We start from the raw sequence: 14,413 nt of genomic DNA on the forward strand, positions 1-14,413 counted from the left end.
TCTTAACACAGTTTTAGTGGTTTCTACAATCTCCTTAGATGTTTTCTCTGCTTGATGCATGCCAATGATTTGACCCTTCTCAAACAGACTAACATCTTTCGTAATGTGGCTTTAGACATGGTTGTTTAAGAAATGAGAAGCTACTCATTGCATCAGTTGGGGTTAAATAACTTGCTGCCAGCTGAAAGATAATCACCCATGCAGTAATTATCCAATAGGATGGCAGAGAGGAAAAGGAGCGCCGTCTGGAGGAAGGAAACTATTTGTTGTCGTGTCGATATATTTGCATATTTCGTCGTATTGTCGCTTCTTTTATTTTGCACTACTGTTTTTATCGATTGTGTGTAATGAAAGGGAAATAGGGAATTATTTTATTACATTGATATTGTCATTGTTTTATACTGTTGTATTTATATATCGTTAAATTTAAATCTACAGTCTTTGTCCTGTGTTTTATTATGATCATAATCATGATGAACCAATTAAAGGCAAAATGACAAAAAAGTCTCAAGTAAGAGGTATCGGTATTGGTATTAACATGTGGAATTATCCAGGATTTTAGCCAGAAACTCTGTAAAAAACAATCTGTAGTGACATAAACGTGCAAATATTTAAGTTGTTCATCTTGTAACTCAAAGAATTTATCATTTCTTTGGTTTATTTTTATAATGTAATTTAGAATATTTTAAATGTATTTATATAATTACAGTATTCTTTTTGTTTTACTTTGAAAGAACTCCATGTAATCCTATTTATGTTATGTTTTTACTTCAGATATATATTTATGTTCATACTGACTGTCTAGAAGAGACGGCGCTAGAGGAGGTCTTTTAAGGTGTTTTATAAACCTGAAATGTTCATGAAACACTTGGTGGCTGGCTTTTTTTTTTTTTTTTTTTCTACATTAATACTGATAAGCAGTGTTACAAAAATGGTATTGAGAGAGTCCCTTTTTATGGATTGTATGTGTTGTAATAAAAATATATTTACAAATGTAAAAAGTTTGGGTTTTTGAAAACAAAATAACACTATCCATCCACCTAGAAGTAGAAGTAGAAGTAGAAGAAATCAGTTTTGCATTAAAGATTTCATCATCTCAACATTCTTCCTACATCCCTATGTTTAGTTTGTTTTGTTAAACAACACATCATCACTTCATTCAAACCTTTACTGAGTATGGCTGCAGAAAGCACTGTGGAAGTTTAGAAGAACCTGAAGAGGCAACAAAACTTACACTTCAACACCATACAAGGACATAACAAACACTATGCAACAGAGGTTCCTAAGCTCTTACCTTTGTGTGCAAACTACTGTTTACTGTAGTACTTATATTTTTTTTTACTACTGGTTGCAGGTACAACAATACATTTCACTGTGCATTGTACTATGTATAACTGTGCATGTAACAAATAAAACCTATCTATCTATCTATCTATCTATCTATCTATCTATCTATCTATCTAATCAGGCAAAACATTATGACCACCTTCCTAATATTGTGTAGACAGTTGTGACTCATCAGAGAATGGACATGGGCCTTCCGAGGGTGTCCTGTGGTGTCTGGCTACAGAATGTTGTTAGTGGGGGCCTTTGAGGGGAGGGGCCTCTGTGGATCATCCCACAGATACTTGATCAGTTTGGGTTCTAGTGAATTTGGAGGCCAGGTCAACACCTTGTGCTGTTCTTCATGTTTTTTTGTTTTTTTTAGTTGTTCCTAAAGCGTTTTTGTGTGTCTGTGTCAGGCTGCATCCTGTTGGGGATGGTTGCTGCTGCCATCAAGGAGTGTCATTGCTATGGGGTGGGGGTGCCTGGTCTGGTCTAGGTGGGTGCTACATGTCTAAGTAACATCCACACCAATGAATGCCAGGTCCAAAAGTTTCCCAGCAGAACACTGTGTTGTCACAAGACGGTCAGTGTTATTCACTTCTCTTGCCGGTGGCCATAATGTTGTGGCTGATCAGTGTATACCCTACTATATTCAATATTTATTTTTTTCTGGGGTCACATGTAAGATTGCCCCATTTTAAAAGACATCAAGTGGAAATTGATAAATTATATGCAAGTCCATTGTACTACTATTTTTTGTAGTAAAAATAAAAAAGCTTCAACAACATTTTGTTATGTTGAATTAAATCTGAGCCACGCATGCAATGAGTTATTTTACTTGGACTTTTAATCCTGCTGCACCTGTTTGATTCCTTGCTGGATCAGTAGGTGTTGGTTCACAGCGCTGACAGGCTGCTGCTGCTACTGCTGCTGCTGCTGCTGCACAGACTCCAGAAGGCGGACTCCAGCCTGCTTTACATACACAGACAGCAAAAAACCTGCCCTCCCTCCCTCCCTCTCTCTCTCTTTCTCTCTCTTTCTCTCTCTTTCTCACTCACACACACCGTCAGACACCGGCTCTCTGGGAAAGTGCGATGTCTTCTCCCAGCGCCTCCTCCAACCCTCTGAGCACCCTGGCGCCCAAAAGGAAGACCAAGAAGAAACACTTTGTGCAGCAGAAGGTGGAGGTGTTCCGAGCCAGTGACCCCGTCCTGAGCGTCCTGATGTGGGGAGTCAACCATTCGGTAGGTATGTATGGTGAATATTTCCTCAGTGTGAAAATGTCCATTAACTATTTACCCATTGCTCATGTGCAGATGAACGACCTGAGCCAGGTGCCTGTACCTGTCATGCTGCTCCCGGACGACTTCAAAGCCAGCACCAAGATAAAAGTCAACAACCACCTCTTCAACAAGTACTGTGCTCTGCCGTGCATCACTGCGGGAGCCTCAACTCCTGCAAACCCCTGCTTCCTGTCAACCGCACTGATTTCTGTCGCTCTTGTGATTCGCTTTCTGCTGCCTGTGCTTATCAGAGCCCGCAGACCCATTTAGAAAATAACAGCGATTTTCTCCCTCTAAGAATATCTTCACAGCTACAGCACCGCCATTAACAATGGACTATGCAATATAGTGCACAAAGCTTCAAATAGTTATGCTGCATACTAGGGCAAATGAGTTATTTCAGTGACAAGAGCTCCCACAATGGAAAAGAGTTGTTAAAAATGTGGAAAACACTATTTATGAACTCTGTGCTATACACGGTGAGGTTCAGTTTTTCCATAAGGATTGAGTCTAGAAAACTGGGTGGCTTTCAATAATCCTTTAATCCATTCAGGAATCCAGGCCGAGAAAAGACTTACAAACAGAGGTGGGAAGAACAATAAAATGCGTTTTTTGTGCTGCTGCTTCAGTCAGATTTTACTGAAGAGTTTATTTTTTTCTCATTTTGATGTGCAAACTGTGACGTGAAACACTCACAACGCCACAGACTAGGTTCTCTTCCCTGTTGCTGTCATTCCTCTTTCTAATAGAACATCTTTGTTCCTCAGAGAGAACCTCCCGGGGCAGTTCAAATTCAAAGAGTACTGCCCGCAGGTGTTCAGAAACCTGCGGGAGCGCTTCGGCATCGAGGACCAAGATTTCCAGGTATGACGTGTATGTGGACAAACGCAAAAAAGATGCAATGATTTGAGAAAAGAGGAGGCGATCCGAGGTGTTCGGTGCTTTCCTTTCACAGAAACCAGACACTTTTATTGATCTGCTCCTGTCCTGCATTTGCATGTCATTGTGTCCTATTTGCATGCGCCAGGTGGAACCAGTCTTCCATCTGCTCAGCACACATTTGCTTACCACACATTTTTCAAGGCACATTGTATGAGCACTTTAAAGCACATGCTGATTTAAAGTCATATCATTGCAGACCTGCATTAGTGAGGCTGCGAATATGACTTTTATTTCCTAAATGTCTTTTTCTTTCTCGTGGTATAGACATTTTCATCAGCATATTAAATTTTCTTAACTGTATCAGTGGGCAGGGGGTCACGGCGCTGTCCTCTCCCTTCACCAACAGGTTTCTCTGACCCGCGGCTCTCCGCTCAAAGACGAGGAGGGGAAATGCGTGGGCCTGCTGACGTCGTATGACCGCACTTTGGTCGTAAAAGAGATTTCCAGTGAGGAGGTGGAGGAAATGCTCAACATCCTCTCCGGGTATCACCAGGTGAGGGCTGACACAAGGTGGATCATTTACCCAACGTTGTCGCAGTGCTGCAGGCTCATATGTCCTTCAGAGAACAACGCTATCCATTAGGTGTCCCGCTCATTTTTTCTGGTTTTGCCTCGTGCTGTTTGTCTTTAAGGAAGAAAATTTGCCATCTTTATAATATCGTCGGTTGCCACGGCAACATCAAGGCATCATCAAAGCTGAGGGATGAGTCAGTTGCAAACAGAGGCTCTAATAATATGGCAATTTCTATACATTTATACATACATATATATACATATATATATATATGTATGTATAAAAAAATTAAATAAAATAATCTCAATCAGGGGCATCACAGTGGCGAGGTGGTTAGCACTGATGCCTCACAGCAAGAAGGTCACCGGTTCGAATCCATGGGCCGGCTGGCCTTTCTGTGTGGAGTTTGCATGTTGTCCCTGTGTCTGCGTGGGTTCTCTCCGGGTACTCCGGCTTCCTCCCACCATCCAAAGACATGCTCATTAGGTTCATTGGTGATTCTAAATTGGCCGTAGGTGTGAGTGTGAGTGTGAATGGTTGTCTGTCTCTGTGTTGGCCCTGCGATGGACTGGCGACCTGTCCAGGGTGTACCCCTGCCTCTCGCCCGATGACAGCTGGGATAGGCTCCAGGAGACCCCCGTGACCTTTAACGGGACTAAACGGGTATAGAAGATGAATGAATTAATCTCAATCAGGAAATAAAGAAAAATTGCTATTACGGATTGCTCGAAGTTGCTCAACTGAAAAATGGAAATTAACAGAGTAAACGTAAAGACTAGACGTGAATAAAGCATCATTATGTTTCTATTCTGTAGTGTATTTGCACTTGTTCTTTCCCAGAGGGTCTTTATCGCCTCACATGTTTGACTTGACACCGGAAGAACCCGTGAACAACTGGTAACATCAGCCGTACGTCGTGAGACAACCGCTGCAAGGCAACTCTACGCAACTAGATAGCAATATGTTAAAATAACATCCGCCAAGAAAAGAAAGAACATCTATGGCCTCTGAAATCCTGAAAACGTTAGCAAACACCTCACGACTTTTAAACTCAAGGCCATGAATGCCACAAGAGTCCACGGGCTCTTCTTTGACTCAGACTTATACTCCTGCATCAACTTGACGCCATAGTTGCATCGTCAACCCAGACTCTAATGCCGTAGCCTGACGTGCACCTCCCCAGAAATGTAAGAAATGTAGACCACAAGAGCTGTGACTGGTCCGCTTGGTAGTAGCGTGTTTCCGTTTTACTATTTTCCGGCTGCTTCTCCATCTCTGCAATTTTCAAATTGATTGCTTTGGATCAATAACTATGGAACACATCGAGGAAAGGTTAACTGAAGAGATACAAAAATTTGTACGATTCGTCTTTGGTGATATTTCTGCGAAAGTTTCAAACACCATTGTTGAAAGTGAAGCAGAAAGTGGAAACAAAATTAACCCAACTGGCTGTTTGGGTGGCGTTGTTACAGAGCGAGCCAGATTGACGAGTAGACAAGTATAAATGGCTCGACACCGACGTAGGCTACGTACGTAGGTTACGGCATCTACGTCCTGCAGAGGTATAAACTGCACTTAAGACAGACTTTCTTCATCCTCATAGAAACTGCTCGGTCACAGTAGCTCAATAGCACATAAAAAATAAGTGTGATCATAAACTAGCAAAGGTTAAGCTTTGTTTTTTGTTTTTCTTGATTGAATATACTTCCTTTCTGCTTCTTACTTTAACCCTATTTCTAAAATAACTGGGATGGATGAAGTTTGTCTCGTCCTGTGCGTCAGTGTCCCATGGCAGTGGAGCATCTTCATGAAGAATATTTAACTAAAGACATACACGTCACATCTCACTGACTTTGTCTTCCAGCATATTGTCACCTGCCATGGCAGCACGCTGCTCCCTCAGTTCCTGGCCATGTACAGAGTCACCGTGGAGAGCGAGGACACCTCCCTGTTAGTGATGAGGAACATGTTCAGCCACAGACTGCACGTGCACAGGAAGTACGACCTGAAGGTAAATCCTGCGGGAGCTTTCATCACGTCACATGCTTCTCTTTGAATTTATTGAGTTTTCTTAAAAAGCAAAATGCAGTCCTTGTGAGTTTATGAAATGAAGAGATGGGTTGCTACAACATTGAAAGCCTCCATCACACCGAGGAGATTTTATACTCACAAATCTAACCAGATCTCCAAGCAAGTAGTCTGTTTAATTAAGCTTCATTCATGTATCGTGTTTGAGGACATTGAATTCTTGGTGGTGATATGCATTGAAGTAAGCTGCAGATACGGTTTTCTATGCCCGTCTGGTTGAACAGTGACTGTCTTCTCTCCTCAGGGTTCGCTGGTGTCTCGTGAAGCAAGTTTTAAAGAGAAGGTGAGCTCAGATTAGCTAGAGTTGCATCGCAGACTCTAGAGGGACAAGTGTATTGATTCCAGACAATTTACTGAAGGGCTGCAGTCCAGTTTGTTTTCAGTGAGAATAAAGCACCAGACAGTCAGCTGCTATGGATGGCTGGATGGATAATATGGATCAGGCAGGAGTAGGAGGGTCCTTTTTACTTTTTATTTCATAATGACCTAATTGGATGTTTCATAAAACCTCTCAAAAAATAAAGGTTAGGCTCAGCAACTCTTCAACGGCAAAAAGTGGAAGAAAGTCGATATAACCTATAGGATTTAGGACAGGTTCTGTATTTCCTGTAGCACTAAAACTGGTTTTCAGTCTACTGCTCCTGACGTGATTGAGTTCTGCAAAGTTGTAGGACGGTAAAGACATGTGTCAAAAAGAAAAGACAAAAGTGCAGACGTTGACCCTGATTGATAGATCTTTAACTAGGGTCAGGGCTAGGGTTAGGGTTAGCCCTTTAACCCCTTCCTTTAAATCTTAAAGATCTTAAAGTACAATACCACTGATTGTTGCTAGGTGCCAGCTCCAACAGATTCTGGTTCCCTGTATAATAAATATATAAATATCTATAAGTAACATATATCAGGTTTAAAAGAGAGCTATTTTATTTTACTTGTTTTAAGGCATCTGGCCTGGTTTGATTGGCAAAGCCTCCTCAGGTTCTCAGTAAGATCCAACGCTCCCTCCACCCCTCTAAATACACCGATCAGCCACAACATTATGACAGGAGAAGTAACTAACATTGACCATCTTGTGACAATTCACTGTTCTGCTGGGAAACTTTTGGACCTGGCATTCATTGGTGTGGATGTTACTTAGACATGTAGCACCCACCTAGACCAGACCAGGCACCCCCACCCCATAGCAATGACACTCCTTGAAGGCAGCAGCCATCCCCCAGCAGGATGTAGACACACAAACAGTTTAGGAGCAACTCAAAAAACATGAAGAACAAGACAAGATGTTGACCTGGCCTCCAAATTCACTAGATCCAGAACTGATCAAGTATCTGTGGGATGATCCATAGAGGCCCCTCCCCTCCAACAACATCCTGTTCCCAGACACCGCAGGACACCCTCAGAAGACCCATGTCCATTCTCTGATGAGTCCCAACTGTTTTGGAGGCACAAGGGAGACCTACACAATATTAGGAAGGTGGTCATAATGTTTTGCTTGATCAGTGTATGTTAAAGAGTCTCATGTAAAATTGATGAAGAGTGTTTGTTGAATATATAGAGTGAAATTAACCAAACAATGAGAAATCTCCAGAAGAAAATTTAATTGCGCAGTAAGATCACTGACTGTACGTAAAATGAAAGATCAAGTGACTGTACTCATTCCACCACAGTTTCTCAGTGTTTGACAGTCAGGATACATCACCGACTGCAAACCAAGAAATGTGCACCTTGACATGTGTTGCAGGGGGCAGAGCGTGAAATAGTTTTTGTTTGTACATTATGATTAGATTTTGAAGACGAGTTTTCACGGAAACATCTCTAAAAAGAGGCAGTTGAAGTAACATGAGAAGCCCTCTGTTTGGCCTGAAGCGACACTGACCTAGATAAAAATGACTAAGAAATAAAAAATCTGGTTAAATGGATGCAGTTTGAATAAATGCAGAACTGAGAGAACCTTTGATATTTCACTCCCTTGTTGACTTGAGGAAAAAATAACATTTTTGGGGCAACGTTGCTTGACTTTTTTCTGTCACTGAATATATAGCATGGCTAATAATTTTCTAATGAGAAAAATGCTAATGCGCATGGTAATTTTGGGGGATTTTATGCTAAATGTAACTGAACTTGTCTTCACTGTGTGATTCCAGGTCAAAGAATTGCCCACTTATAAGGATGTAGACTTCAGGAATAACATGCAAAAGATTTATGTGAGCGATGAGGAGAAGGAAAAGATAATGGACAAGCTCAACCGAGACATTGAGGTAAGAAGCTTCTTGTGTATGGATTTGTAGTGTTTAAGCAGTAGCCCAAAATAACATTACTCAAGTAGAGGTAAAAAGTATTTGGTGAAAAGACTACTCAAGTACTGATTTCCAAATAATTAAATTAAAAAATGAGTAAAAATTAATGACAAATTAAAGCACAAATTTTCAAATCTCACTTTTGGCCGCGACAGTTTATGTGTGGGTGACTGCACGGATACGTCCGGTTGGTGAAACAGAGTTATGTGGTAGATACACTGGCGGCATGTAGTGTCAAGTGTGACGGATTAGTGATTGGAAGTACGGCTCTTTTTAATGATTCAGCTCTTTTGGCTCGGCTCCCTTAGAAGAGCCAGCTCTTATGGCTCCCAAACAGCTCCCAAACGGCTCCCAAATGGCTCCTCAGTTAGTTTTATGCAAAGCCGTCTATTTTAGCCTAATTTAGCGATTGTGAATGGTTTGTCTGTTGCTAAGAAAATTTCCATTCGCTGTTTTCAAAATACAGTTACAATTGTTTAACATTTAAATCAAAGCTTTAAATGAACAACTGAACTACAGCAAACAAATCAAATAAATAAAGGCCAAAGTCTTTACAGTGTGACACTTTAGATAAAAGTCTTCAGTGCAGGGTGGCGTTCAAAATGACCAGATGTCTCAGCTTGGATGGATTTTTCGGACACGCTTGCATTTAAATCCGGCTCCCCCATCTTTTTGTCGCCCTGTCTGTACCTGGTCTGACCACTTCACTTGCTGTCTTTGAAGCATCTGCACTTCTTTTTTTAACACAATGGTATGATCCTAGTCTGTCCTCACATGTGATTGGCAGCATGGGGTCAAAATAAAGTCCCGCCCCTGCCTGCATGGATTTGCAGGAGCCTGAAGCTTAGGCTTCAGGAATCGGCTCTTCTCCTTCGCAACAAAGAGTCGGCTCGTTTGTGAACGACACATCACTACAACAAATTGACTGTAGCCCAGTGTAGCGGAGTAAGAGCAGCGTTTTTTCTTTACAAAACTACTCAAGTAAAAGTAAAACGTATGGTGCAGTAAAACAACTCTTAGAAGTACATTTTTTTTCTTCCAACAGTCAAAGTCAAGTAAATGTAATAGAGTAAATGTAACTGGTAACTACCCACCTCTATGTTGAAGTGTGTGTAGTTCATATTAGCTGCCATGCAAGGTATTCATCTCTGGTTGGGAGCGACTTTTGGCTTCAACCTTCAACCTCAGGGACATCTCATTATGTGTACCTTAGGATCAAACCACCAACCTTTAGTTTAAATTAGTTAAAGTGAAGAAATCATTGCTCTATAGCACTTCTAGTGGCCAAAAACAACAGAGTTTCTTTAAGTTTTGTCAAACTAGTATTTTCAAGGGCAAGAATCTTTAATTTATTAATGTGCTTTTTTGCCCACTTCTCATTTGAACCTTATTCAAACATCTCTCATGCCTGCACTGCAGTTTTTAGTACATATGAGGATCATGGACTACAGCCTGCTGCTGGGTATCCACGATGTAGAACGGGCTGAGAGGGAGGAGGAAGAGGAGCTGGAGTCGTCCTATGAGGAGGAAGACGAGGATGAAAATGGCCTGGCTCACGCTCCGTGCTCCACCTCGCCCGAAGGAATCGCTGGCTACATGAACTCCTTTAAACCCATGGGTCCCGGGGAGTTCGACCCGTACGTGGATATGTACGCCATTCAGAGCGCCGTAGGTGAGTCCTGACACCTGATAAATCTCTGGTGACAAGTCAACACGACTAAACGTCACCTCACACTGTGCTGCATCAGATCAGATCATGTGTGCAGCTTAATATCACTCACTAGATGCTGTGAAACACTCCCTTGTAGGTGCACCCCGGAGGGAGGTGTATTTCATGGGTTTGATTGACGTGCTGACGGAGTATGACACCAAGAAGAAAGCTGCTCACGCCGCCAAGGCTGTCAAACACGGGGTGAGACGTCGCCTTTGAAGGCGCGGTGTGGCATTTTCAACTCTTTGTATCTCTATCCTGCAAAACCGTTGCCTTCAGTTTGACATATTTCTAATCGGCCATGTTTCCGTGTGTGTTGTTTGCAGGCAGGGGCTGAAATCTCAACAGTTCATCCAGAGCAGTATGCTAAGCGTTTCAGAGAGTTCATCACGAAGATCTTCGCTTAGTTCAAGGAGTCATCAGCATTTAATACACGTCATTGAACCACGCAATACTTATGCAACATCCAATCAACATCAAGAAGCGCTGAAAATCGACTGTTAAATAATCCATGAAGTTTTTGAATATTTATGATTTACATTATTCTGCAGTGCAAGATGGACAGTGGGTTAACTTTGAGTGAAAAATTTGCATAAAAGACTAAATGTCTTCTTGGCAATTGGTTGCTGTTGATGGGTTTCTGTTGTTCGCGCTTAAAGGTTTAGCTATGGCTCTAAATGTGGCAGCCAGAGACACAAGATTCCTGAAAGTAATCTTTTAGAGTGCTGCAAGAAAAAAGAAAACATCTTTGACTGACATGTATTATTTGGTGGACCTCGAAAAACGTGGAGATGATAGGAAAAGCGTCACATTTGCCTTAAGTGCCGATCGCACTCGTCAAAGTTCGGAAGACATACTCATGTAAGACGTATAAAAATCACAAAAAAATCACTGAAAACTAATACAACATACACCGTTCAGCCACAACATTATGACCACTGACAGGAGAAGTAAATAACATTGACCATCTTGTGACAAAACAATGTTCTGCTGAGAAACCTTTGGACCTGGCATTCATTGGTGTGGATGTTACTTAGACATGTAGCACCCACCTAGACCAGACTAGCAACCCCTCCCACCCCATAGCAGTGACACTCCTTGATGGCAGCAGCCATCCCCAGCAGGATGCAGCCTTAGGAACAACTCAAAAAAACATGAAGAACAGGACAAGGTGCTGACCTGGCCTCCAAATTCACTAGATCCCAAACTGATCAAGTACCTGTGGGATGATCCACAGAGGCCCCTCCCCTCAAAGGCCCCCCACTAACAACATTGTGTTGCCAGACACCACAGGACACCCTCAGAAGGCCCATGTCCATTCTCTGATGAGTCCCAACTGTTTTGGAGGCACAAGGGAGACCTACAAAATATTAGTTAGTTATAATGTTATGTCTGATCGGTGTAATGCCCACTTGCTTTTCTGCCTGAATACTGAATGTTTTAAGCACCATTTATAATCTCTTTATAAAAAGTAACCAGAAATACCACTTATTATTCTGACTCTAGAAACATATTCAGCCATTATCTCATGGGTAAAATAAGCTGCTGCAGGTTTAACAGCAAAAAGACCCATTTAGTTTAGAAGGACACATCTTCAGAAGCACTGTGAGGGTAATGTACTTCTTGCCTTCTCTCATTATTCATTGCCGTGTTAGCTCCGAGGTTGCGTCATCTGAACCACTACACTAATTGTTCAACTGTATGTTGATCAAAAGAGCTTTCATGTCTAATGGCATCGCCTGTGTCGAGGACCCGCGGCATTCAACAAGTCGGTGCACGTGAAAGCACAGCGAGACACTGGTGGATCAGACGTACTGTACATGTGTCCCTTTAAAATATATTCTCAGTGGTAATTTCTGTCCTTATTTAGTTCCCTCCCCCCGTCCCAGTCCTCCTGGCACACATTCCTGAAACGCCTTCTAAGACTGTCACGAGGATTTTGCTTTACAGCCGAGCGGATAAACAGAGGCAGTGGAGAGACAGGTAGATGAGAAGTAAGAGGGTGAATCCAGCATTACTGGATTTTATTTTATTTTTTTAAATTCACATAAATAGAGTGAGCCATCTGTGCTTATCATTGCAAAATATCACCTTTAAGATCATTTTTGAAGTGCAAAGTAAATCTGACGTTTGTTCACTTATAGCCTTTAACAGATTTGTATTTAATATGATCCAGAGCTGCAGCCTGGCTCCACGGCGGAAGCTTTGAAGCTTTCCCATTTATGCCAGAAGTATAATTAAATCTGTTTGCGCTAATGTATGTTTCCTTTCACATTTGTTGTGATCTGTAACAAACACTGACGGGATTCGAGGTTTGGAGCTCGCAGCTGCAGCAAAATAGTAAGAGTGTAATATCTTGTGTTTTTATTTACTTGGATTCAAATCATCAAAATGCTATAAATTATATTAAAAAAAAACTCTCTGCCAGTGCAGCTTCAGTAGTCAAGGGCCTTATGACAGAAAGGCCTTGCTGTTTTTCTAATTTCAGATCTTTGAGGGCTGCAAACGCCCTTGAGAACCTTTTGTTGGGCTCGATAGCATGCCAGGCAACGTAACAGAAGCTATTATACTATGTTTTGAGCTTTAAAGGCGGCAGGGCTGTCAAACATACGGCACCGGGGGCCAAAACCGGCCAGCCAGAGGGTTCATTATGGCCTGTGGGATAAAATTGCAAAGTGTGAAAATTACATTTAAGACATTATAGGCAATTTTAGTAACTGCTATTCCTAATTTGTCCACTAGGGAGGTCACACTGTTTTAGTAAGAGTTGTGGACATAACACGACCATAGACAGTATAAAGATGGATGCGGACCTGCTCCTTAAAAGTGAAGCCAAAGCAAATAGAGCTCCCCCTGGTGGCTGGCTGCAGTATAGGTCATAAGCTCCACCCACTCCATCTTAGTGGATGAGACTAAAACACTAAAATACACTTTAGGCAGTTAATATAATGTTGATGCATGTTCAACTGTCATTTTTTTGGATTTTTTGAGTTTTAGTTATTTGACGCTATAGGAACAGGACGTGACATAATGGCGACCCCCAGTTGCCATGCCAACCCCTATGTAAAGCAGTCCAGCGGGACCGTGACAGCTGTAAAAGCAATTTTTAAAAATAAGTACAGTGTACAATCCAACATTTCCTTGAAACTGGTGGAGGAAGAGCAGAGCGCAGTATTAATTAAACAAAAGCGCCAGTGAGTCTGGAGGAAGTGTGGGCGGGTCATCGATATCGCATCTCCGCGTGGCTCCACTCTCAGACCGTACTGCACCGACTCTGGCTCCAAAGTCGCAAGATGGCGCTGCCAGTATCCCCGGGAAAATAGCATCAGTTTGGCCAATACAAGGAAGTGGAGACGTATTGTCCATATTTATATACAGTCTATGCATTAAAACAAAAGGTTTATGTTACCGGTGCTGCCCCCTTGAGATCGAATTGGGGCTGAATGTGGCCCCCTGAACTAAAAAGATTAGTTTTTTTTTTTTAACATAAACCTATTTAAATCTTTCACACACTGTGTTGCATTCATCATTTTCTGGAATAACAGAAACCGAATGCATCTCAGAGGTGGTAACATGATATTTAAATGTGTGCATCACTATGACCTACTAAGAAGTAGGTCGAAACCAAAAGGACCGGTGTGAGATCTCAAATGCAAGTGCTGGCTGCAAGGACGATGCACAAAAAACGTTTTGCAACATAAACCCCATGCACACCAGCGTAAAGTACGTGATGCAACTATCCTCTTATCCTCTCTTTGTCACGGGGTTTAAAAAATAAATCAAATCTGAACAGACACACGGAAGAAAACACCACAGCTCGGGCACTATAGCCTCAGTGTATTGATAATGAATGCTCTGTGAATCATCGCATGAGTTAAAAAAAATACAAATGGATAGAGATGCTTACATCACAGACAGGTACAGTCAGCTGAGTCTTCAGCTCAACACAAAAATACATACAGTTCTGCAGGAGGGTTGTTTTTTTTTTATGCTTTCTTTTTAAAAAATATTAATTTCAGGAACTGTTGTTTATTTCCAGCCACTTATAAATATCATAGTTGTTCCGTTCAAAGGCCCAGTTTTATAGATGGGTCATACCATACTCTTCATTCCTTTAAGCAGTGTAGTATTAGGCGATTCATAAAATAAAAGTCCACCAAAACTGTACCCTCTGGACAACACATTTAAAATAATCCATTTTTTTTTTTTTTTTTGTCTACATTCAGTCAAAATCAAGGCATTTCACGTCTTCATT

The 14,413-nt window shown here is 41.6% G+C and overlaps 1 protein-coding gene across 1 annotated transcript; it reads left to right on the forward strand.

Annotated features, from left to right (window-relative positions):
* Positions 1 to 2,420: 2,420 nt before the first annotated feature.
* LOC311486239 (phosphatidylinositol 5-phosphate 4-kinase type-2 gamma-like) lies at positions 2,421 to 11,159 on the forward strand (the record flags this gene model as incomplete). The annotated part of the gene is made up of 10 exons (XM_084542029.1): positions 2,421 to 2,570; positions 2,643 to 2,740; positions 3,377 to 3,473; positions 3,898 to 4,044; positions 5,930 to 6,076; positions 6,398 to 6,436; positions 8,295 to 8,408; positions 9,867 to 10,119; positions 10,256 to 10,359; positions 10,485 to 11,159. 10 exons carry the CDS (start codon positions 2,421 to 2,423, stop codon positions 10,563 to 10,565), a joined length of 1,230 nt encoding a protein of 409 aa, XP_084398155.1. The 3' UTR covers positions 10,566 to 11,159.
* Between the last annotated feature and the right edge of the window lie 3,254 nt (positions 11,160 to 14,413).

The sequence above is a fragment of the Chelon labrosus genome, assembly GCF_963514085.1.
Source record: "Chelon labrosus genome assembly, chromosome: 4".
Lineage (NCBI taxonomy): Eukaryota > Metazoa > Chordata > Actinopteri > Mugiliformes > Mugilidae > Chelon > Chelon labrosus.